Source organism: Platichthys flesus, chromosome 23, assembly GCF_949316205.1.
Source record: "Platichthys flesus chromosome 23, fPlaFle2.1, whole genome shotgun sequence".
In the NCBI taxonomy this organism is placed as follows: Eukaryota; Metazoa; Chordata; class Actinopteri; order Pleuronectiformes; family Pleuronectidae; genus Platichthys; species Platichthys flesus.
In genome coordinates this window covers 15,129,106-15,155,745 of record NC_084967.1, presented here as the reverse complement: position 1 = coordinate 15,155,745, position 26,640 = coordinate 15,129,106, and the positions used below count along the sequence as shown (strand labels likewise).

General features: G+C 46.7%; 1 protein-coding gene across 5 annotated transcripts in view; it reads right to left on the bottom strand.

Annotated features, from left to right (window-relative positions):
- The window catches only part of LOC133949022 (phosphatase and actin regulator 4-A), a 45,162-nt gene that overhangs the window by 5,652 nt on the left and 12,870 nt on the right, over positions 1-26,640 (bottom strand). For 3 of the 5 annotated variants that reach the window (XM_062383147.1, XM_062383142.1, XM_062383143.1), the window contains 11 exons: positions 26,325-26,502; positions 24,079-24,504; positions 23,083-23,541; positions 20,120-20,272; positions 17,480-17,668; positions 15,317-15,393; positions 13,786-13,891; positions 8,770-9,006; positions 1,100-1,170; positions 876-986; positions 626-723 (listed from right to left, as the gene is read on the bottom strand). In XM_062383147.1, the coding sequence (XP_062239131.1) occupies positions 626-723; positions 876-986; positions 1,100-1,170; positions 8,770-9,006; positions 13,786-13,891; positions 15,317-15,393; positions 17,480-17,668; positions 20,120-20,272; positions 23,083-23,541; positions 24,079-24,504; positions 26,325-26,487 (2,090 nt within the window). In that variant the 5' untranslated portion in view covers positions 26,488-26,502. The remainder of the gene's footprint in view (positions 1-625; positions 724-875; positions 987-1,099; positions 1,171-8,769; positions 9,007-13,785; positions 13,892-15,316; positions 15,394-17,479; positions 17,669-20,119; positions 20,273-23,082; positions 23,542-24,078; positions 24,505-26,324; positions 26,503-26,640) is intronic. The other 2 variants (XM_062383144.1, XM_062383145.1) reach the window with 2 other exon arrangements.

The following is a 26,640-nucleotide window of genomic DNA, read 5'->3' as shown; positions in this document are numbered from 1 at the left end:
GGCTGCGGCGGAATTATTCTCATTATCCAATGATCTTTGTGTCCAAAATTCTGAGAAATTCTTGTTGTAATTCCCCATCGTCCAAAAAAACATCTTCAAATGTCCTAAATAATCATAATCACTTTACAATCATTAAAAAACATCAAATCCTGACGTGGGAAAATCTGGAACCAGCACATTTATGATGTTTTTTGCTTAAAAAAAACACTTTATCGATTGGCTTATCAATGAATCGACTGTTATTGCAGCTCTGGGCCTAACAAACCTGTATATATCACCATTATAATAAATTGAAAGAAAATTAGAAAATCCTCATTTGTGTGAGAAGCTGAAACCAGAGTGTCTTGCTCATTAAATCAGTGAAAGGATGCAGATTATCTTCATTTTTTTGTCACAGATTCTGTGCACATGCCATCATCACATCTCAGCTCCTAACTTTGACCTCTGAAGTCTCATAAAGTCTTTGAAGACTCGAGGAGACGAGGATCAAACAACGCCCCACACACCACGACAAAATCGCTGGAACACACTTGCGTACACACTCTTGTGCTTATTTATGGGAGGTCAGCGACTCCTCCTCCAGCGGCGTGGAGGAGGGAGGAGCCTGTCTGTGATGGTCACTTACTCCATGGTGGCTATTTTCTGCGCCAGGCTCGCAATGACGGAAAAGAGCCTCAGGTCCACGAGCCCATCTGCCATTCTGAAGTCCACCATCTCCAGGATCTAAAGACGTTTGACAATCAACACTGTGACTGTGGCGTACGTGTACATTTGTACGTGTGTGTGGGTGTATTTGTACGAGTGTGTGTGTATTTGTACGTGTGTGTGTGTATTTGTACGAGTGTGTGTGTATTTGTACGTGTGTGTGTGCTGACCCTGCAGACGTAGATCTCTTCTTCATCCGACAGCATCTCTGAAGGGATGACGTGTTTGAGAGCAAGTAGAGCCTGAAGGGAGGAGATGTAGCCGTCACCGTCACCGTCCTCCTGCAAAGAAACACCGGTGACATCTTCATCATTATCACCATCATGTCTATTATTGGAGTCCCAACTTTTTGGCTACATTCAGACATAGAAGCTTTAAATCCTCTTTCACTTACTTCATCAAAAGCTCTTTTGTAGTCCTCGAGTTTCTCCTGACTGAAGATACAGTACTTTGCCAAGAAGTCGACTGGAAAGAGGAAAGAAGAGAGAACCTGAATTCACAATATCAATATTTACATGTAACATCGTGTCAGACAGTGATTTCATTAACATTAAGCCGCTCTGTTTTCAGAGTAGAACAATATTTCTCTCCTTATTGCGCAAAAGCCACAGAAAGTAAAGAGGTTCATTATTTCTCCTATTTAAAACTCCTTTAAATAAAAAAAACTTAAACTGATGCTCACAACAAGAAACAGTTGATCGTATCTTTGACTTTAAGCTCAAACTGATGTGAACCACACCCATGAATATTTCAGTAAGCAAATCTAGGAGGCAGAGAGTCTAAGAGGAAAGGGGGGGGGGGGGTTAGAAAACCGGGGCTTTTAAGCTGCTGCCACTTCAATTTAGGAGATGAGAATGAGTCTACGGAATAATGGATCTATTCATTGGTGTGGAGAAGAAAGAGGAGCAACAGAGTTGATATCGGTCTGGATTTAAACCCCTGGACCTCTGGGGTTTCTCCGCAGTGGCAGGGGGGCGGTTAGAATCTGCCATTTATCAGCTTAGGCCTAATCAAAACCAGGCCTTCCGCAGCCTCGGCCTTTCACATGCAAAACGCGACATTCGTATCTAGTCAACTTGACTTGTTAAAGCTTGATTGATCAAAAAAATAAACCCCCGTTGGGCCGGCCTCACGCATCTGTTTGCAAATATCTGCTACGAGGAGAAGCTGCAGGACGAGGAGCCGGAGTCCCACATGCAGCCGCTGCTCCGGGTTTAAAGTTCTGAGCTCTTCAAAAGAGACACACACACACACACAAACACAGACACACACGTTCACACAGCGCACCGGTCAATCTGCTGAGAGTGAAACGGCAGCTTGTAGGACAGCACCGGCCCAGGCCCGAGCTTCAGGGACCATCTGGAGGAGAATTATCTGTTTGACCTGAGCTGACTTCAGCAAGAAACACAGAGGCAAGTATTTTTAAATGTGTCCCGGTGGATTCACTGATGAGAACCACACAGGTGAATCTGTGGGGAAGTTTCAAATCCATCAGGAGCGCATGAGACTTTTACTTTAACTCAGGTGTGGGTAGAAAAACCTATATATATAACATTACTCTAACTCTGGGTCAAACCAAGTGCTTGGTGTAGTTGTGTCAATTGCAGATGCTGCAGATGTTACATAATAAGTATAAATTGAAATATTTCATGATTATTGCTTATAATGAGCAGATACATGAATACTTTGACTTTGGTAATTAAGGTAAATGTAGCATTAAAGTATTTTGGTACAACGTCCCCTGGATTATCTTCAACCTGTGTTAGAATGCAACTAGGTACAATAACTCAAATACTTTAACTATTGGCTGAATAAGAACTTTCACACAGGACAACATGCAGTCAAAGAATCCTTTAGACACAAAGAGGCAGGTCCAGGAGTTTGTCAAATCATTTTCATTGACATTGCAAGACGGGGGAGTTTGTTTTGTATATATTTTTGCTTATTTCCAAGGGATTGAATTACAGATTTAGATGTAAACAGTCACATTTTTATACGATTAACAGCTGTATAAAAAGGTGAAATTATTCATTTGAGGATATAAAATTTAAAAACACTTTCATAAAGTCTCATATATTGGAAACCCAGTGAGGTTCAGCCATTGCCGCTCAGTGAATCAGGGATGAGGCGGGGGGGTTCAACCTCAACATCAGCCCTGAGCATTGCCTTATTCCTTCTTATCCTCTGCTGCAGAGCACAACACACACAAACACACACACACACACACACACACACACACACACACACACACACACACACACACACACACACACACACACACACACACACACACACACACACACACACACACACACACACACACACACACACACACACACACACACACACACACACACACACACACACACACACACACCCAGTGCAGTGGTGCTGGAGGGGGTCAGGGGGTCCCTGGCTGAGAGGAGCTCCGTCAGGGAATCATACGGACAAAAGGAGCAGTGGAGTGAGAGATTGAGGGAGGAAGCCGGGGCGGGTGGAGGAGCGGGACAAAGCCCAGGCAGTAAAGCCTCCTGCCTGATAGCCTTATCTGATTCCACTCCAGCGCTTGATGGCTTTTTTTTCCAGGCTGCCTTTAAAGCGCACAGGTTGTGCTTTTGGTGTGAAGCCTAGCAGAAAATGTTAATCAACAGAGGGGCTGTGTGGAGAAAGGCGAGAGAAAGGGGAGAGTCACTCTGTTCAGGCCGTAATCTGTAATGAGACCGAGGCGATTCAGTAGCAATTGAGAGAGGAAGAATGGGGCCATGGTGATGATGATGAGCAGGGAGGTTCACTCTTTCACCGGGTTTGTTTTTCGGTTTTGTTCCTTTTCTCTGGCGGAGTCACCGCTCGCGCACCGGGCCGCGGGCTGCAAACAGCCGCGGGTCACAACTCATTTAACACACACTTGGACGTCAATTCCCAATGTCTGCAGCTGACGGATGAGAAACACAGCTGACTGCTCGTCTGACAACTACTGGAACTCATCTGTGTCTGATTCATTTCCCTCTGCAGCTCAGACCTCAGTGCTTTCTGCTGTTGACTATAACCTGAACCTTTTGGTCATCTAATCTCATTTAATTTAAACATAACTTGATTAATATCGATTTTAGAATCACAAAAATTCTGATTCTGTAAATTTAAAGTTTTTTTATGTGTTTTTCAAAACAAGGTGTCAAAATAGTATTAACTTGGTATAGAAACCCAGGTGTAGTATCTGCAGTACTATGTTCAACCCACACCCACTGCTACACAGAGTACAGTGTGAAGTGCCTCTGGTGGAGATGCATCAAAGTTTCATATTTGAGAAAGTTTAGCTTCTTTTGAATCAAAAAGTTTTAAAGATAATCTTATGGATCAACACTGACACTTGTATGTTTTGTTAAAATTCCTATTTTCTGACTTAACAGTGTCTTCTGCAGTCGTTTCTCAGTGGTTCTTGATTAAAATGACAATATTGGTTTTAATTATTGTCATCATATTATCATTATCGTATTATTTGATTGATCCAAACTCTGAATGCAGTATCATTTAACTTCCAACATCCACACAGACACTTCTCCACTTTCACTTTCTGGACATCAGATCCAGTCTCTGGCCTTCAGACGTCAGGGGTTCAGATTTCTAAATATAAAAGTTTTCGTATAAAGTATAAAAGTGAAATTGCTCATATTCCTTTCTTATCTGTACTGAGCAAATATTTTTATTTAGAATTTATTTCTTATTGAAAAAATGTAAATCCCCTCCAGTCCAATTTACCAGTTTGGTGCCTTAACTTTAATAATAAACAACAATTACACAAAAACATCTCTATAACTCCCTGCATTGTCACACACACACAGACACACACTCACACATAGAGGGGTCTATTGTATTTTTTTTAACGTGTTTGTTTCTCTCTTTCCCGCTTAATCCCAGACTTTTGTTTCAGCTCAACATCGGCACTATTAAAAATGTCCCATAATTCCCTTTAACAAAGGTCACATTCAGCCGCCGAGAGTAGGTGACCCCCTTTTCCAGGAGCAGGGGAATGTCACAGTGCAACGTGTCCCACATACACCGCAGAAAAATATGTGATTAAGAGCACGAATGTAGAGCAGACACACAAACACACACACACACACACACAAGGATAAACAGAGTCTGAACCCAACACTAACTGCTGAATCCCTTAACCTGCATGGAGTCTATGAGAAATAGGTCTATGGGATGTTTTGGGTTGAAGCTTTTGAATATGAAACTGCTTCGACGCAATAACACAAAGGTGTAAAAATATGGCGAGCTGTGAGATAAGGAGGCGTGAGGCCCGAGCGTGTCGTTACACAACGGTGCAGAAGGAGGTGTCGCCGCTCGCTGTGTGTGAAAGCTCCGTATCAAAGGTGGAGATGGAAATCTGATCTGATAACAGTGCGACCTGCAGGAGGTGCAGAGGAGGACACCGGCTCTCCGATTGATGAACGAGTCCCACGTGCACACGAGGAGCAAACTACATGGGGTTAGAGCTTCTACCTGTGTTTGGATAGAAATCCTAAAAAGTATAATTCAGTTACTTCTTCAGGTAAAAAGCTCGGAAGCCGATGAGGGAACTTGCTGTTTGAGTGGGTTGGTGTTATTTATGAAAAAACAAACACTGAGGTTTTTCCAGTGTGAATGATATTCAGAGAGTTGCACCAGCGCAGTAATATAAACAAACTGGGTCAAAACCTTCTATCTAACTGGGCCAAGTGTGGTTGAAGCAGCAACTGCATGAGTCCGGGAAGATTTGGCTTCATTTTTATGGTTCTACGGTTCTCTCTGAATGATTTTGACTATTTTTCACATTTATAGTTAAAGCCTCTGTTGTTGTGTTACAGCCAAAAGGGGTCGAGGAGAGGAGGCTGACAGCGTTTGGCAGCATTCTCCTGCAGGCGCTGTTGTCGCTCCATGAAAACACGACTCCTCCCCGTCAATTTCTCCTAAAGAGCCTGACAAGTGTGTGTGTGTGTGTGTGTGTGTGTGTGTGTGTGTGTGTGTGTGTGTGTTTTGAGGGGAGGGGGTTAAAGCTCTGGCAGGAAAACAAACAAAGACACACGTAGCGGCCACACTCCTGTCTCTGGCTGCACGCCACCGGCCTCACCACAAACCACAACTTACACACACTCACACATGCGTACGCCCCCAATCAGCTTCGGCTGCAGATCCACAACCGATACGCCCACAGAGGCCAAATCATCTGCCGTACTGCAGGACCAGATCTCTGGAGATAACCGCACAAAGCCAAATCATCTGCTCTTATTGCCCGGCCGCTCCTTGACATTGTGCCATTAATAAGGCCTTTGTGGAGCGCTCCCTCTGTTTGGACACCGGATAATAGACTCTCTGACAGATTTACTTTGCCGTCTCCCCTTCCCCTTTTCCCTCCGTCCTGAACACAACGGGCATATTCCACACTGCTGCTCATCAATAGGCGCGCTGTTTGTTTGCCCAGTCATTCTGGACCCATGGTAAACACATAGAGGTATTCCACACCAAAGGCTGAGCAAACAACAGGGGGTTGCATAAAGGCACCGTACCTGAACACACACACACACACACACACACGCTACACACAGCCGGCTCCACAAACACACACTCACACACACATTCGTAAACACCTCTCGCTTTAGCCTCGTCTCTTTGAAGCAACTGGTCTTTCTTGTTTACTCGGGAGTTTTTTGTGAAAACAGTTAGGGCTTGATCTCCGCCCACGGGCAGGAGACGGTCACGCACGCCGCCGGTGATGGTTGGGGGCGGGGTCAAAGCCACGCCGGCTTTCGAGGCCGACAGGTGTTCCACATCAACACTGACATTATTCAGAGACCTCCGCCCACAGAGTCCCCGACACCACGCTCGGTCACTGGTTAACAGGAGCTAAGCCGCTGCTCCATGGTAACACAAAGGAAACCACAGCTACTTGACATCAGTGTCTCTCCTCGCTCTCACAGTCTGTTCTGTCTGTTCTGTCTGTTCTGTCTGAACCATCCTCAGGAGGAGACTAACGGAGCTGAAGGAGGAGTAAACAAGAAATCCTATAAAACTGTTGAGGTAAAACTAAATATAACAAGAACATCTGTAAAAGTTAATACTCGGGTTAAACAAAGAATAACAAACGCTCTCCCCCTCTCAAAATAATATTCCTGAATCTGAGACAAAGTTGAAGCATTCCTGCAGATGAGAAATATTGTTTTTGTGCCATAAAGCACATGAAGTTGTTATTATCTTTGAAAAACTTTCATCTCCGTAACGTGAATTCAGTTTTATCTGCTCTTATTGTCTGTGCTCGTCTCTGGAGTGCGACTCCAAACACGAGCCACACGACAGCGAGGACAACTTGGTGGGTCACCGAGTTGAATGGGTGGTAGTGTACAGGACGACAGGCGTGTGTGTGTGTGTGTGTCTGTTTGCATCAGGGGAGAGTGGAGGGTGTATTTTGGGAATCCTTTGGCAAGTGGTCAGCGTTGGCCTGGAAAGAGACAATTATGACCAGTTAGTCCTTTTCAGACCCTAATGAGGAGCCACAGTTACAAGTGTTACGAGTGGACAGAAAGTAGCCAACACACACACACACACACACACACACACACACACACACACACACACACACACACACACACACACACACACATACACACACACACAAGCACAGGCACATGCACACGCACCCAACAAAAGGATTGTACCAGGACACACTGTAAACACACCACACCCACAAACACAAAACCCAGTCACAAAACATATCATTGTCACTTCCAGTGTAATAAACATCTTCCGATAGTTTTAACCCAATTTCAACCAAAAACAGATTCGTTAACCCTAAACTCAATGTTCTTTAAAGGATGGGGAAACTGATTTTAGAGGAGTAAATGTGTAAAATGCATAAAAAGGGAAAATATACATTAATTCCACGTAAGTAAAGGTGAAAATCCTCGATCAAATATTTATTAAGATTTAGCGTATGTTTTGTAAAATTAACTTTAATGGACTCTGGCATATTCTGAGTCATATTTGCTGAACAACTGCTGCTGTGGACACGAGGGAAGAGCCGAGATTAACAGTAATTCCAGTATTCTCTCTCTTTTATCTCTGTGTTTGGCTTCCACCACCTCCTGAGGGAAATGTTCGGTTCTTCAGTGGTTAAATTCCTCAACGAGTGTTCACCACCTGATTCTGTTTGGTGCCGAGCAGGAAGTGAACAGTGAGCATTTATGATTTAACAGAAAGTTGTTGTGTAAAAAACAAGCGAAAATAACAATAAAAGAACTGAGAGAGTGAATCGATAAAAAGTTAAGTTGCAGCAACATTTCTGTGAACGATCTCTTTGGCTCCGTCATGTTGGTTTCACATGATCATTTAAGAACATCTCCTTAAAGAAGCAGTCCCTCACAAACATTAAAGTACAAGGACCCACACACACACACACACACACAGTCCAGACTCCTGTACCAACACAAAAGCGTCCCGTCGGTAATAACCTTGCAGCAGAACAGTGCAGCCAGCTGCAGGGTTCTTCATCCCTCCTGATTAGCGTCTGAACAAACCTGTCCAATCAGCCCCATTCATGTGAGCCAGCCCTCACAGGAGAACTCTGACCTGAGTGACCCCTGCCGAGGGCCGGCCCCCTCAGCCTTGACCTTAGGTGTGGGACGCGTATTGTGGGACCCACCGGCCCCAGTGCTCGCACAAAGGCTGGGATGCCAGAAATTAGGCACTTGAGAGAAACTGGAGAACTCCTGGTTAAACTCTTGTTTTGCCAAAAAAAACACAATTCTAAACAAATCAAGTGCCGTCATCAAGTGTTTGGTAAATGTGTGTTTGTGTGTTTGTGTTTTTCCCCACAAGCTCTTTTGTGTGAGGAAGTGAAGAAGAGAGGTGGAAACTTCAGCCTGGAAAAGAACTCTTGATTTCAAACAGTTAAGTACCATTTTCAACTACAGAGCCTTGTGTTGTATTTATTCATCTTAAAGAGCAGCTCTGAATAATCTGAAAATTATCCTTTTCAAACTATAAACTACACAATAATCCCAGATTTCATATCAAAACAAAACTCACAGTCCTCGAAGTTGGAGGAAGCTTTGCTGCGTCCGCTCTGCCGGGGAGCAGCATCCTGCAGTTTGGAAAGCATGGACAGCACTTTGGTTCTCCTCTCCTCCATCTTTCTCTCCGTCTCTGCGGTTGTGTGATCGAGACTCTCATGGCTCCTCCGATCGGCTGGGGACCCAACACGGTCCCTCTGTCCTGGATAATCCAACTCCTCCTCGGATGGGCCTCCTTCAACAGAGCTGCAACCTGGAGCACAGAAGCAGCAACATAGATAAGGCCTGAAGTTATTTACCATTTTGTAGGGACTAACTTTTTCAATATAATCACTACAATCAACACAGGGAGAAAAAACACATCTGTATTCATTGGCGTCCCATGTGGAAGTAGCCACTTGGCACAAAGCTCTAAAACCAGTGCTTTTACTTTAATAAACACCAATTCACATCACATTGTTCTGCTAAACGCTGCAGTCACATCTCCTCTCAGTCCTTTCAGAGCCTCACTAAGGAACGCACGCTCTCCCTGAAACCTCCATCTCCCTCCATTCTGTCACTGAGCAGCCAATTAAGAGCCTCATTATCTCTGAATACACAGGCTGCAGAATGCGCCTCTCTCTGCAGCAGCACGGAGACAAAGAGCGTCCTCAGTGCCGGCTCCAGCGTGAGGGGAGCTCAGCTCGTCTTCTGCAACAGTTTGCACCAAAGATTCGGACACAGTTCTTCGTCCTGCTTGTGAAATGCGATGATTTACATGTGAGACATTTGGAGAAGCTCGGATTCATTAGGAGGTGAAAGTTTGACCGGCGGAGGATTCATCCAACCGTCCAAACGCTTCATCTGTCCTGTCGGTGAGCGAGCAGAGGTCAGCAGCACAGATTGATGGAGCCATGTCTCATTGGACCGGCCGTCTTCCACCACGCTGCACACAATCACACGCCGCCGCCATCAGCCCCCCCCCCCCCCCACCCGTGTCCTACTCAAGTTTCAATGTCACAGGAAATTTATTCATCTTCTAGAGCAGAGAATTCATCATTCCTTTGTGGGCTGGGGGGGGGGGGGGGGGGGGGGGGGTCATACACAACACAAACCTAATGTCCTGGACACCAACAGTGACATCACGATTAATGTGATTGTGCAAAATCCAAAACTATCTTTCATGTGTGAAGTTTAAATTGAGGAACCCAATTTATTTATGTTTTGAAGATATTTTTGGTGCATTATTAGTTTTATTGAGAGGACAAAATGTAGTTTATTTGAGTTTTAACATTCTGATACCACCTGATTACATCCGGTATAGATTCATATCTGTCTGGTGTAGTCCACAATTTTGAATTATTTAGGTTGAACCGATGTTAATTAACACAATATTGTATATTAATAAATATTCTGGTAGTAAGTGCAGCAGGGTTTAGGAGTTTTGTTGCCTAATTTCCTTCAAATCATTTATTAAGATATGAATATCTCATATGTTATAGATATAATTTATTGCATTCCTGTTAATCTATATATTCTGCACAGAATGTATATATAATTTACAATCCCGGTAAAATCCTCACATCCAAGCAGCTACCTTCAGATTGTGATGATAATATTTGCACTGCCTGACTCGGCCAATCGACTAATCAAGCACTGGTTCAAATCTCCAAGCCCAGACTGTTTATATACCGTACAATCTTTAAATCTCAGTTAACCCTCCGTCCTAAATTATTCAGGATTTGGTTTCTCCCCTTTGAAACCATTCCTATCCCAACGTCCAACACGGCCTAATCCCTGAATGCCCAGTGATTACTGGTCAGTGCAAGCTGGAAACAGGAGCCCATCTAAAAACCACACAGAGCACGTTACCACACCAACCGCAGCATCTGAACTCTGCAGATAGACGGATTTGGCTGCGAGCGGCCGAGTCAAATCCCCTCGAAAAGGCCATCGAAGACAATAACACACACACACACACACACACAGACACACACTGCAGCACGGTCCAGCTTCCAGTCCACCAGGCAGCGGCAAGAAGGTCGGACTTGTATCTCTTTCTTTGCGTGTTTGAGAAAGGGATGAGCATCAGCCGGACAATTAGCATGCAAGGCTTTTCACTGATGCCACCCAGAGCCTCCTCTCCTCTATCTCCTGGAAGAATGGCAGAATGGCCGAGGGGCGGCGTAAAAAGGAAAATCCTCACCAAATTATTATTCATGGGGAGGGGATTTCCCTTTCAGGCCCTTTCCCGACACGTCAGCCTCTCTATCAGCCCTGACAAGTGCCAATCAAAGGGCTTGAGTCCAGGGTTTTTTGGGGAAATGCTGCAGGATTTCAGAGACAATGGCCAACGAGTCCACAGCGGCGGTGGCTTAGAGACAAAGGTGACTTGGCTACACTGTCAGTGTGTGGTCCTCGGGGGGGAAACGATCCTTGCTTACACGACTAATCTCTGCTCGCACCATCGTTGTCTTTCTGGAGCCTAATCTGTGCCGTAGTTTCCTCAGCTCTGCCCAACAAGCCGCCGGGGTCAGTTCAGATTAGTGCTCTTTGTGGCCCCTGCTCATCGCCACATTCACCGGGACGCTAACATCTTCAGTAGCAGCTGAATGCTAAACACTGGGGTGAGCGCCGCAGTGACCGGGGCAGCGGGGAAACAGTCGCCGAACTATTATGAGGGCAGGGATTAGTCTATCTATGAATTCCTGATGAGCTCAAATGGACAAAGGTCTTATCATGAGCCTCGCTGGGGAGCTCCGCCGTTTTTTTATCGCCGCCGATTTATGGCTCCAGTTTGATCTCGAAATCACTGAACCGTTTTTTCAATTGATCGCAAGAGGCGGATGGTTCACTGGTGTGGAACAGGCAGCAGGGGGGAAATAATCATGTTTATTCATCAGCATAACTGTTTTTACCAAATTCTGTTGCATCATGGGAAATGTAGTATACAGCTTGAATCATCCTGAGAACTAAAAGGCAGGATATCTCAAGTTTTTCCTTTTTATTTCTTACATCTCCTGAGTTCTTCTTAAATTATATTTGAAATTAAGTTCAACAAATAAAGAAATATTTCATCCTGTGTCCGATCAGCTCCACGTCATCCTCAGCAGCACGACTTTGAAAAGCCTGGGTGAGTCTATTCTGAAGAGAGACTGTGACGTCATCGTTACATCTGTGTCATATTCAAAGAGGTTTTGTGGTTTGTCCAGAAACAAGTAGATTGGCTCAAGGTTTTGGATCCAGAAAGAGAGAAACACTCGAAATTTAGATTCTTCTTTCTGCCGATCTCCTACAAAAAGTTTATCATTATATCACAGCTTTTAAAATATGACTTTATTTTTAAATTGCGACTTAGTAAAAAGTCAGGATACCTCAGTTTTTCACGAGTTCCTTTGCTTTTTGGACGTGCGATACTAAATCACACACTAATTGTGTTACCAGCCTATTTTCCCCAGTATCTCATATAAGTCGAGTCAAAATGAGGTCACTCCCTCCATCACTTAGCAGAACTATTGAAAGGTTGAACTACGTGCACCTCCAGGGTAACCAAATCTCACCTATCCACACAAAGACATGCCACACACTGGGCATCTTTCTGAGACTTGTGTGACCCGAGGCGTGACCTCTCCACGCCCTGCTGATGACCCTCAGCCCTCCCCCCAACAGGGTGACCATGCCTTTGGCCTCTAAAAGGTCAAAGCGCAGGAGCCATCACCCAAATCCTCTTGGTGACATCTTTTTTTTCCATGTTGGTCTAATTCCTACAGGGCAGTTAAACAGGCAGCGCTGTTTTAAAGCTGTAGGGAATTTCACTCATTGTAGTTGAGGACAATAGACAGATGTACAGCGTGTACATTTAACAAGCTTATAAATCAATCACGCTCCAAAGAAAAGACCTTTATAAAAAACTGTATATCTCTGTTGAGAACAAGTAGCCAATCAGAATTTAAGTTTTGCAAAGTTAAAAGTTAAACGCATAGTTTAGGATTCCTGGCTGCCCCGACAACAGCTGGATTAGGATCCTGAAATAGTAAATATCTTTATTTATTTGCCTCCATGTTATAGGATATGCTCATATTCTGTGTAGTACTTTGTCCCTATATGTACATAGGGTACACATATACTGTGGTTGGTATACACAGTAGAATTCATTTGTGCTCTGGGCTATGATTGCTGTGAACTTCTACCTTTAGCTCTAAGATATAAAATAATAAAAAAATAATCAGATAAAAAGTTAACGAATCCCAACAGGATCATTACCACTGCAAGTTTTGTGAAAGCTGATTTCTAAATCTAAATCTGAGTGAATAATTAAGCTCAGCAGCTCGACATCAGACGCAGAGGATCACAAAGATGAATCACTGCTGCTTCTAAACGTTTAGCTCGGCCCGCTCATCAATCTCTGATAAGACGGATGCATTTGTAACATCGTGTGCGACCACAGCGCACCACGGACCATTAGTGTTGGTGCACAATGACTGATACTGGACCAGTGAGTCACCAGCGAACATGATCGCAGCCCGACTGACGTGGTCAACCCGGAGTGGGAGGGGACAGGCAACCTCCCAGTTCGAGGGTGGCCACACAACTCCTGACCTTCCCCCCCCCCCCCCCCCCCCCCCGAACAGCCTACGCTGCCAGTTTGTGTCTGTGGTCCGTACAGTAAAACGCCGCCCCTGGACCCATCACTCATGAATGTACACAAGTCGGCCACACAGGTGAAGGTGATACCGCGAGCCAGCTGGCCTTAGCGAGGATTAGCGGGCTTAAGTGTACCGGAGGCAAGGGAACGCCAAACACAGCGCTGACAGTGAGGAGACAATGGCTCCTAATAAACCAGGGCTGACAGGGACTGAATGGGCTTTTACCGGATCAGACGCTAACGGGGAAGACAGGCTCTTGTATTGATTAAGTATTGTTGTTATAGGCTCTCGAGACCTGGTGCCGGCTTTCAACAAGTCGGTCTGTCGTGGCGGCACACACACACACACACACACACAAAGATCGTGGAAAACAAGCATTTTCTGAGTGGAGGTGAGGGATGCAGTACTGTGGTCGGACGGGCAGGGGGAGCACGAGGATCGGAACATGTTGGCCGACGGACTCGGGTCGATGATCCACGATGATGGGGAACCGGAGCCTTCGTCAGAACGGTCCTGAAGGGAAGAGGAAGACTTTTAGAAACACTTCAGGCACAAAGGAGTTGAGAAATCAGGTGATTCCAGACACACTCGGTTCAAAGAGCTTGTTCCCTGTTTGAAAAGTTAGCAAACTCTACGTTTGATCAGAGAAAATGACTGAAATAGTTAAACGTCAAATTTGGTTAATTTATGATATCACTACCAACAAAATGAACGTCCACGGCCTTCACATGGAACCAGAGGTGAAGATTGCGTTGTCTCAACTTCCTGTGATTGTTTCCAAAAGTCCGATCTATCCAAGTTTGATCTAGATCGAGAACACATGACTAACATTTGGTCTGTTGGTCCAGAACATGATCTAAACCAAACTAAAAAGTCAGAAGGTCCAAACTGAACAATGTGGATGTGAAAGCTCCTGAAGTCTCAAACAGATATCTGCTTCTCTGAAAAGAAGAACTCAATTTCCATCACTTCTTACACTCCACAACAAACCTGGACCTTTGGGAAAATAAGATCACTCACTTAGAGAAGTGTTAAATGATCCAGGAGTGTTTTCATGTTGAGGAACATGAAAACACATCTCGTAGAAAGTTTTGAATAATAATAATAAAAGCTAAACTGAGAAGCAGCAGCTCCTCCCACCGCCTGCCTCCAAACATGCCACTGGTTTAACATCAGCCGCTCTTCATTATAAATAATCCAGTGGGTGAACAGCGGCTTCACTGAGGTGTATTATGCAAATGGTCGTGGTATGAATCCTGCAGCTCCTCATTGTGGTGAGACATAATTGCGGGGGGGCTTATGAGTCTCATTCATGCTTTTCAGGGGCTCTCTCTCGTCCGTCATAAAGGGGAGATTAATCGTAGATCACGTGGAGCACCTGCGTCCATTCCGCTGGAGCCCAGCACGCACGGGCCCCCCACACCCCATCCCCCCACCCCCCCCAATGACCCCTCAATCCCCCTCTTATCCTGGTGGTGGTGCATCCTCCAAAAGAATCCCACCGTGTCGGGGCGTTTAGCCGAGTGTACCCCCCCCCTACCCTGGACAGAGCAATGAGCTGGTGTAAAAGGCTGCCTACTCCCCGTACAGTGCCCCTCCCCCCCCCTTGCAGGCCCGTGACTGATTAACCACACACCTGCTGCACGCCGCGTGCCCTCTGTTATATTGTGTCTCAATTATCAACAACAATTTAGCTCGTCTTGCTGGAGCGACAGTTATAAATGCATACCAGTTCCAGTTGGTAAAAGGGGGTCTTTGTGTGGGAGGCCGACTCTGTGTACCAGGTCCGGGCTCATTGTCTGATGGGAGTTGATTCTTGAAGAGTTAGTGTTTGCTCTCGGCACGCCGCGGCCACCGCTTTGAGGGGAAGTCTGATAGATGGACGGAGGAGGGGGGTAGAGAGTGAAAAGCGGTTCCACAAGAGGCGGCGGCACTCACCGATTTGTTTTCCTGGCTTCTCCCCGCGGAGTCACACCTTTCAGAGATGCTGCCAGCTGTGAGGGGCCTCCGAGCACCTGACAACAAAAAACCCACACACAGGACACAACGTCAGGCTAAAGGCAGAGGAAGCAATTGTGGTGTGGCGTATTTGTAAGCTGGCAGGCAGGCGTGTGCGTTCCGTGCACGGGTCTGCATAAATGTCAGCCCTGCGGCACACTATGCCACGCACACTTGTCTTTTGTGCTCGAGTGTGTGTGCACAGATATGAGTGATGTTGTGAATTAGCTCCAATTATGGCTCTAAATCTCTGAGCAAATAGTGGCAAAAAATGGAGCAACAAAACCCCGGAGGAGCACCTGTCTGCCGGAGCGTGCCAGGTGCAAACTTTGTTCTGGAGACACAGACACAGAGAGGAGGAGGAGGCTTCCAGCAAAGTCACACAGATTTGTACTCCTGTTGTAAACATTGCGGGCACAAATGCATGAGGACAAAAGCAGCAGGGCCATGGTTACCAGATTCTCCTCTGCTGGTAATGAGCCAGATCCGAGTCACAAAAACATATTCTCCCTCTTTTTCTTCTTGTGATTTCTCCGGCATGCAAATCGCTCTGGTTTTATTTGTGCAGGTTTGAAGCCTCTGGGATTCTGCGTCTATGCCAACAGAGTGGAGGTGAAGGGATTTAATACTGTAGAAAATCCAATTTGAAATAATCAACAACTCTTTTTCAAAAGCAGGATCCTTGCAACCAACTTTCTTCAATGAACCATCTCTTCAGAGGAAACCAGTTAACCAGCAATTCATTGATATTTATTGAAGCATTTGAAGCTGGACATGGTGGCACTAGTGGAACCTACATCAACTGGGAACCACGAATGAACCTAGAGCCACAAACACGCTGATTTCAGATACTGGTGAAATCACTTCTCCATTCCTGTGCACAGTGCAAATGTCACAAACGTTATCCAAACTATGGGAGATATACGCACAAACTATCTGCCTGAATGCAAACAGCCAGATTTAAGAGAGATGCTTCTTTGTGATTTGGTCGAACTGAACCTTTAAACCTCGGCCGTGTTTATCTCTCAGACGTTATCAGTCTATAAACAAGCAGCACTGGTCTGAGTGAGTTTTCCTCTCAGCTCCTTAGCCACCGTTAAGTGTGCTGCGCTCGCTTCGGAGTGTCCCCGGCTATCTTACTCGGACTTTCCCAGTTAATAATCCACTCCAGCGGTTTGATCTTTATTAATATGGCACATCCTGATATCCCTGTAAACCTTCCCCCGACTTGCCACACCTTTGAGGGAGAAAGCAGTTAAGAGCTCACGGCGGCATGCCAGCGAGCGGATGAGAGGCGGCGTCGAGGCTCGTTAAAAAGAAAAGCTGCTCAACGCCATAAAAAGCGTTTAGTCTCAAGGCCGGTCGCAGAAAACACATGAATACAGTGTCGTGTTTTCCCCAAACACACACACACACACACACACATGGACACACACAGAGACACAGACATGGACACACCTGTCTGGCTCCTCCCTCGCACTGAAGTGACGGTTTTTGCTTATCAAACGATCTGCTTCAAACTGTCAGAAAGATTTAGAGAACTGAGATTGCTCGCCGGCCTTTTTAAAAAAAACTAAAAAACATATATAATCAAAGAATAATCACGAGAGTTTCCTGTGTTTGAATCACTAATAAATCACAGACACCCGTGAACTGAATCAACACGTTTCAAGAGTTACTGAGGACATTTGATGCCGAGTCAAAGTTTTTCTCCTGTGACGCCTGAACTTCCTCTTTCGGCTCCTTTCCCACCAAGCGTCAACAAGTCACTCGTATCAAGTGTATCCGGGTGTTTTTCATGGATTATATTGAATCCTTGCAAATCCCCAAAATCCCCATGATCGTCACTACCTCCCGTAATATTGTAGATCTTTAAATTTGCATGTGGAATGGAAATTCAGCCATCGATCAGAAATGTATAACACATTTGTTTTCAGTTATCCAGAGCTTTTCTATTCAAGGATTTTGTTGATTGATCACATTTATTCTTGGGACATTTATTGATAGATTTGTGCCTTTATCACGATTCCATAGTAAAAAGGGGGGGGGGGGGGATTCATTCATAAGCATGTGTTCTGGCATCTCTCTCAGGAGGAGCTGTACCTTCTGGTGTCAGTCCTGCATCGTACTGCATCCAGTCCTCCAGAGGTGGGAACCCGTCCTCCAGACCGCAGGGGCTTGGTGAGGTCTCGGGCTCTGGTCGGTCCAGGAGCAGCAGCTGGACCCGGGACAGGGGGCCCAGGTTCCCAGAGTCACAGCCCATCGTCAGCGCGGCCAGGCCAGGGGACAGCTCTGCAGACGGGAGATAAACATGTAAAGTCAGGAACATGTCCTGCAGCGCTGCAGCACAAAAACAAATGGGATCTGTCAAACGGGTTTGCTTTTGCATAAGTGAATCATTTGAAGAAGTTCACAGAACATGAATGGTTCCGTGTGGAGCTGCAAACAATAAGCACAGAGGTATCTTCATCCTATATTCAGACATGAATCCTGTTTTTATCAAACAATACAAATGTGAGAGACATCGTTCTACTCTTCAAAGCAGTAGGATTCATCCCCTGGGGACTCATGTACCGAAATCTGTCTTGACACAATGCAAACTGTTGACCTTTAAAAATAATCACCCCAAATTTGACTGTACAACTTGTTGAACTGGATTATGAAATTACTCTAAATTCCCCGGGCCCCTCCATCCACCCAACCTCCAACCCAGAGCGACTCCCCCCCCCCGCCACACACACCCCACCTCCCCCCCAGGCTCCAAAGTTCTCATCGTCACACCCAATTAAAAGTGGATCAGTGACAGTGTGGCTCAGTGCCCATGCAAATCCCCGGCCCACGCTGACTGTGTGCGGAGCTGCCATTCCTCTCCGAGGGGATTTCACACAACACGCTCCGCTGCAGGTATCCCCGCTGCACACACACACACACACAGACAGACACACACACACACACCCATGCACGCACTTTCCCAGGAACATCCATACTCCACATTAAAGTTGTGCTCACAAACAGCAAGTTTTGAAAGTTTGTATCATGAAAAATGTCCAGTGTGCACATGCAAACACACACACATACACACCCACCCACACACTGTTCTGTTGGTAAAACAATCCCCCCCGGTGAGAAAAGGGAACTGTTGGAACCTCGGCTGATAAACGAGGGAGTCGTTGAGAGGAAATCCCTGGGATAACTGCGGCTGCAACACAATGTGCAGGGACACACTTTCAGTTAGGCCCTGCTATTAGTCCATCATTAGCCCAAAGCGGCCGCAAGATTGAAAGACACTTAGCAAACACAGTGGCAGATAACAAATGACTAAGCTTGTGATTAAGACACACTGGTTGCCACCCACTTAGCGTCGGAAGAGCGCGGACATGCTTCCAATTCAAGTGCGTGACGGTGTGGTGGGTTTGAAGTTGGAGAAAAACATCAACTCATTAAAAAAACTTTTAACGTAAGTGAACTTTACACGTGATTCTGATGTTGAGCTGAAAGTGTTAAAGCCTGATGAGAAACAGTCAACTCTCGCCTCAAGTCTTCAAAAGCAAAGACAAGTCTAATCACAAGTTTCCATTAGTCACATGCAAATCTTTCAACTGTTAAACGGTTAAACCATTAAAACGACTTCTAACCACTTCCCTCTCAAGCACAAGTAGCTTTAAACAGTTGCTGAGAAAAGCAGAGGACTCATGAATAAATATGTTTTGGTATTTTGTTCTGGCATTTGTCGGATCAAGAGTTAAAGGCTTATTAGAAATGCCTAAAAATGTAACTGAGGTCAGTTTTCAGTTACAGACGCATCCAGCAAAACAAGTCTAACATTTCAGTCAAGACAAGAATCTCCCATTTATTGTCTTGCATCTGTTTTTGCTCATTTAATTGATATTCTGTGTTTCGGTCTCAGGAGCCTGATGATATCTGCAGTTTTTAATTAAAATCCTCCTAATTGAGGCTTTAAATCTCCACATTCTACACAGATGCAAATTGAGCTTCGTCAGTGGATGATAAAAATCAGTCTGGAGCATTAGCTCACAGTTGGTCTGAGCATCAGGTTGCTGTTATCACGCCGCGGCTGCTCCGGCCGCGGCTGCTCTACGATCCCTCCACATCCTCGGGGGCAAAGGTCGCCAGGTTCAGACAGAGGTTCGGGTCAAGCGAGCAGGTTAAACACCTTGTCGGGGGATTAGCAGGCTGGGAGGGAGGTGGAGGAAGTCTTCATTGGCTAATGTCCCCCTCCGCAGCTCACTGACCCACCCCAGGACACACACACACAAACACACACACACACAAACTTACACATGCTATCTAACACAGGCATGCACCCACAATGCATTTACTCTGCCTTTGTTGGCCAACATGGGCTGATACACAATGAGTGCTCAGATAAGACCAGCGCTGTCTGGGACAAGGCAGGAGTCACAGAGGAAGGAGGGCATGTCTAATTGAGACGTTACAGGGACACACACACACACACACACACACATACACACACTCACAGAGAAACAACAACAAACACATACACCTTAAGTACAAGAGAGCTTTGTGTATTAAACATTTACGAATGTTGAATTGATTCATAAGACAAACAATTAAAAAATAATTAGTTGTATCCTCTCATTGTAAAATGTGAGATTTGGTTTTGTTTCTCCAATTTTATTATTGTGGAAATAAAAGATAATGTGTTTGCCGTTTAATAACACAACTTTGTGCTCATAGACAGACGTACGTGTGTGTTTGTACCTCTGTGAGGTGAAGAGCCGCCTGAAGAGTCTGACGCCTGCTCCTGAGACAGACAGGAAACAGACGAAGGGGCGATGGCCTCCAGTTCATCGAACATGTGAGAGTGGCTGCAGCTGAGCTCGGAGTCGCGTGACGCCGCCGAGCCACAGCGCCCTGAGGGAGCACAAGAGTGGGCGTGTCGTGTTAGGATGCTAATGTTGATGATGATGAGGGTTGGATGGAACTTTAATGATTCACGTGGGCTGATGCATTAGGGAATAATGTAATAAAATGCAAAAAGCGGAGATGAACGAATGATAGTGAGATTGACTGGGAGTGTGGGAAGGGATGAGGAGACATGCAGTGGTTGCTGTAGAGCTGAGTGACACCTTCCCTTTCTTTCTCTAACTCTAACTTTCAGGGATCATACCCAAATAACAAAAAAAAGAACATCTTGTTGTGATGTTGGTGAGTCTCAGGGACCTGGGCTGGATGGATGAGATGTAAATAAACAAAGCCACCGAGGAGGCCGACAGCGAGAGGAAACGCTCCTGACGCAGGGACATCAGGCGACAGATCTCGGCCGGGGTGTTGTTGTGGGTTTAGTTAAATCCTGTCCCTTAAAGGTTTTACACCCTGACAAGTGGACAACTCCCAAAACAAACCCCAGGACCTCCAGGAGAGAGTCTGAGGACGGCGTCAGGGTCCCACCTTCGGGGCGAAAGCAAAGCTTGGCCTCACCTGCGATAAACACCGAGCGACACACTCTGCCCTGAAGCCCTAATCACCACAGAGAAGTTACTAATTAGTTATCTCCAAACCAAACCAGTCCATTCTCCCTGGTTTTGAACTGGGGAGGATTAACGAGTGACACAGTTTGACCGGCTGGTGTGTTTTGTCACCGGCCTGAAAGAGGCTTGTGGAGGCTTTTCTCACATTAGAAATGCAGAGCAGCTTGTCCCGGACAAAAGGATAATATATACAGAGGCTCCAAAAAGGAAAGAGAGGCAACCTCCGCTCCGTGGCTGAGTCTGCCCACATGGGCGAGAACACATGAAGCCAGCCTCACGCCGTGGAGTGTGTGAGCAGCTACACACACACACACCAGCACCACCACTGCAGCATTGTGCACTTGAGCGGCTCGGCGCTCTCCTCCAAGAAACAATGGAAGGACTTGACTTGACACTTCAAAGCATATTGCTGCTGTCGACTCAGCTGTCACTCTCAGCCGACGAGGGGCCGCAGCGAGTCAGGGAGAGTTTTTCCGGGGAGGTTAAGGGTGGTGCTGCTGGAGTCAGGGACGGACAAGGCCTGCTCTGTGAGACCGAGGCCTTCTCATCCCGGTCCCAGGGCGGTCCCAGAGGCCAGGCCAGGCCGAGCGACTGCCCCCCCCCCTGCCATTGTGAGGGACAGTTACACTGTGGAGATGTTGCTGAAACCAGATCAGCTTGGGGTCACGCTGAGGATCACCGAGGATCTGAGAAAACGACACAGGGGGTCACAGAGGCTGAGTGAGATGAGGAGGCTCCCATCAGCCTCTGGGTGGATGAGTACAGTATGGATACAGCACAGGGTTAAAACAATACCTGATCTGCTGCGGCTGATACAAGCCAACTCATCTGCTGAGGCAACTTTCTGTAATGTCATAATTGTCTGTCCCGAGTTAGTGCAAGAAGGCAAGAAACAAGCAGAAGCAACATCACACAGGTTTCGAGGGCTGCAGGACTCAAGAGGAAAAGTTCAAATCCACAACAAAACAACATGTGCACAACCACATGGACCTTTTAAAGGAAATCCAGTGATATTTCAATCGAAGACCAATTCTACAGCCGTCATTCTCTACATCTACCTACCAGAAAGTCTTCTGCAGCCGTTAAACTTTTCAGCTCAGTCGAGTTCACTGAGGAAAAGATGCAAAGACAAAAGTTGTATGAACCTGAACTTTTTAGCTGGAGTGCTCCTGTGCAGTGCAGCATTATTATCATGAGAAGATCTGAATGAACCGTTTGCAGGTCTACAATCCGCCTGGGGGCCGTTCTGTGTGTTTGTTCATCGAAGCTACCTCCCTCTGTCTGTAACAACGTTGGTGTCTTATCAACACTGACAGTCAAAACTAAAAAAAACTGATCAAAGTTGTAATAAACCGGACTTATCCTTATCCGAGCTCCACATTGAGCTTGAATCGCTTCCATCTGTGCTCAGATAAATGAACCGGTGACACTCGCTCTGTGTCTGCCATGAACAGAACAGCATGCCCCGATGCAGCATGGGCCCCCCCGCAGCACAGAGCCACACAGGGAACAGTACATGTCTCTGATAGAAAGGAGAAAATCCCTACACAATTTCCACATTGTTTGCTTTCTTTCATAAAGTTCCTGGAGGAGTCAGATGTCAGTGGCCTCGTCCTTTATCCCCATTGGGGACGGTAAATTAGTGGCCGCAGGAAAGCCGCGGAGGTATTGTGGATCGGAGCTATTGTGGCGGCGCTGTGCCGTCGGCGAGCGGTGGTCAGTGTGGATTTATGACCGTCGGCAACACGTCTCCCTCTCAGAGTGCAGAGAATAGTGAAGGCGCGGGGGAGCCGAGGCCGAGGGGCACGGCACACGAGGTAGGGACCCCGACTCCTATTGTTGGGGGCCTCCTGCTTTAGAACAGGGAATCAAACGGTACCAGCTTTTCATCAAAAGCCCTCCTCTCTATTGATGATTTAGAGGAAAAAGAAAAGCTCTCTGCGTTATTTATTGCGTGGTGGGAGGAGGTGGGAAAACAGGCCGACAGCGACGCTTTCACAATGTGTTGATGGAGGCAGCAGCATCTTAACGCCTCGCTATGGAGGCAGCCTTTGATTTCTCTGAGGCTGGCCCGGGGGTCTTTGTTTATGAGATGTCCAGCCCTGTTCAGGACAATCGGGGCTTGAAAGAATGTGGGTAAGGAGGAGGGAGGAGGCTGTGAACCGTCCATATGTGGCAGAGCTCATTTCTCACCTCTGACAGGGGAGATGGGAGGCAGGACGGGCCAGCGGTGAGACTCCAGCCGACTCAGAGGAGGGGAAGGGCTCAGGCCTGCCCCTGACCCTGAGCGGGGAGTGGTGGTCCGTGGACTTGGGCAGGAAGACCAGGTGGCCGAGGGGAACGCCGGCGTCACCAGGCCTCGATCGGAGTCCGAGGACGGGGGAAGATCTACGGAAGCTTCCCCGGGGAGACTTTGGGTGCTTTGGCGACTGCTCAGCGGTTTGTCTGAGTTGAGGTGGAGGCGTGAAGTCGGGCGAGATGAGAGAGGTGTGGTTTGTCCAAAGAGCGGCTCACGGAGTGGAGGGATGTTCGGAGAGGGTTGATGAGGGTCGGATCCTGTTGGAGGGAGAGACGGAGGCAGAGGGGACGTCACCTGTGAAGGCTGAGGAGCAGAGGAACAGTCCTCTGGGTCTGAGTCCCTGGTAACTGCTGCTGGAAGATTAAAGAAAAGAGGGATTTTACTATTCTCACCCGGAAATTATAAAATCAAGAGTTTAAACCTAACAATTTTAAACCACACAGCTCAGATCATCAGTTCTGGGGTAAAATGAGCAAAATGCAAGTCTCAGTTTACAGCTTTTCAAATATACTTTTGGGCCTTTTTTCTTCATAAGTGGCTTTAACTTCAGATTAATATAAAAACTAATTAACGGAGAGCTAGTGGGTCGCCAACATACATCAATTTCTTCTTAAACTATTAGTTAATTAGTTGATTATTGATTATTGAAGAAATAAAGGTGTATAACTATTTAGAAAATCTGTTAACAGTTCTTTTAGCAAGCAAAAATGACAAATATTTGATCTATTCTCTTTGGGTTTTGATTGATTTTTCCTAAACCAATCATGGATATAAAGATTGTGAAAGGGCATTTTTAATAAATCATAAGTTAGATTTTCAGTTAGAAAATCAAAGATTAAAAATAGAATCAATAAAAGCAGGTGTGAAAAAGGCTTCAGGTGACGCTCTACCAGACAGGACACTGCTCCTGCCACTGGTGAGGTTCGTGCTGCGGCTGAATGAACTGGAAGGTGGACGACTGAAATCTGAGAGCGACCCCTGTGAGAGCCGGGACCCAACAGGCCGGAGCTGCAGCCCGGAGTCCGGCTCACTGACAAACGCCGAAGCTTCCTCCCTCTCCTGAGGTTCCTCATCCTCCTCTGGGGCAGGGGGAGAGCGGGGGGGAGACGCTGGCACCGTGTCGGGTTTGTGCTTTTTGCCTCCAGACGCAGGGTGAAGTGTGTTTTGGTGGGGAGGGGTTGGATTAATGGCGGCTGTCGGTGGGGTGACAGTGGGCGGAGGACAGGGGACAACAACAGCAGCTGAGCTCCGTCCTGCGTTCAGGCCTCCGCTCGGCACAACATGTCTTCTTCTGTCTGGACTCAAATGGAGGCATCCTGCAAACAACACACAAAGACAAACAGCGTAACTCAGCGTTTTATTCCCAGTACCTTTCAAAAACTCAAACTGGTCTGAGAACATCTTTCTGTCTCAGCCTCTGAAACCTAATAAAAGCCTGATTTCTGCCTCTGATTGGTCAAGAGATTTAAAGTCACCCTTAAAGCTGCTTGTGACATTTTCTTTCCCACTTCCCTCAGTCCTGCAGCAAACACTTGTTTCCCTGCTGGGCGGGTCGGCGCGCTAACAAAGGCAGAGAGAAACGCTCCCGCTGGAGCAGCTGGCTGTTTCCCAACCCGGCATTCACAGAAGTAATCAGAGCTGTGGGCGAGGGGGGAGCTCACACACACACACACACACACACACACACACACACACACACACATACACACGCCACAATTATTATGAGATGGAGACGTCCGTTACAAGTGTCTTGGAAACACATTCTGCAAGTGTCGTGGGAGGAGGTGACAGATTGAGAGGTACAGGTTATTGGGTTTTTGAATTCATGGGTATATAACGTTTTATTCTGAGAGGGTTTTCCCAAAGAAAGACCTGACTCAGACCCTCACCTTCGAGATTATTTGTTTTGACCTTTAACAGTCTAAAAAACCAAAGATACCAAACAGACTGAAGCATTTCAGAAGCTGCAAATATGTTTTTCTTTATGTAATTCTTGCTTGATAATGTCGACTATTATCCCCGAACACAGTGTGAAGTTAAACCCTCCTTTCTAAAGCCTGTGCAGCACTGTTCTATCCTTCTGTCTCTCTCACACTCATTATCTCTCCTTCTCCAGCTCCTCTTTCTAACTACACGTTTCCTTTCATCCCTCACACTCTCTTCCACAAACATCAACTCCATCCAGCGCCGCCCATTTCCCTTTGGCCTGTGTCATTCTTTTACACACCCCTTCTTTTCTCTCTCTCCTCCTATTTTTTTGTTGACCACTGTGAGGGTGTGAGGAGGGGGGGGGGGGGTGCAGAGGGCTGGAGGGTGTCAGACAATCTGCTCTTGTTTCCTGGGGGTCTGCCGCCGAGAGGAGTCAGCACAGGGGGATAAAGGGAACGCACTGGAGAGCACATTTCTGCACTGCCTCCTCTTACAATGCTCCGTCATTCCCATCTGTTACACACACACACACACACACACACACAGTGCACGTGAACGGGTGCATGTGTGTGCTGATGTGCATATGAATGACATGTCAAAGCGCACGGCGTTGGGCGCAGCACGTTCCTTCAGGGAGCAGGGTTAAGGGCGATTGTGAGGGAGCCGACCACCATATGGTGGAATAATTAGTATTAGAAATACCCCCCTCCTCTGCTGTGTGTGTGTGTGTGTGTGTGTGTGTGTGTGTGTGTGTGTGTGTGTGTGTGTGTGTGTGTGTGTGTGTGTGTGTGTGTGTGTGTGCGTTAGTGTGTATGTGTGAGCATGTTGAAAGCAGGGCCCTGCTGTGGAGCCGAGGTGTGTGCCGGGGGAAATGCCTTCACATCAGAGGCCGGGCCCTGAAAGGAGCGGCAGGTCCCCCGGCCCAGGGCCTTTCACTCCCACCAGAGGACCACCAGGAGGGCGGCGCTGTGGGCACTTCCTCGCTGGAGAGGACGGCCAAGATTTGTACTTAACCTAACACAACCACAGAGGGAGACAGATTAAGAGCTAACGACGAGCTTGGTGGCCTCCCCGAGCCTCCACTGCTCCAGGAAATGGAAGAAAAGGGGCAGAGAAGTTGTTAATGAGCAGAGCTTCGGAGTCAAAGGAGTCAGTGCCCTCCTCCCGATGGCGTGAAAGCACCAGGTGTTGTGTTGATAAGCCTCACCCTCCGGCAGTGAGATGTTTGGGGCAGCGAGGACGTGTGTGTGCAGCCTCGTCCCCTGAGATGGAGGCTGTGGTCTGCAGCTCTGGAAACCAGCAGGTCTGAGATCTTCAGGACGAATTTTCATGTGAGACAGGAACCGTGGACACTGCAACGGACGATACATCGGACGAGCACAGGCCTGAAACAGAAGAATGTAGGGTGCAGGGTTACATTCTCATTTTTTCCACAGAAAGTGCTTGTGTTGCTTTGGTTTAAATAAAAAGAGCTCAGGTAAAACAATATTTAAATAAATGACGTAACCCAAGCAGTAAGAAAA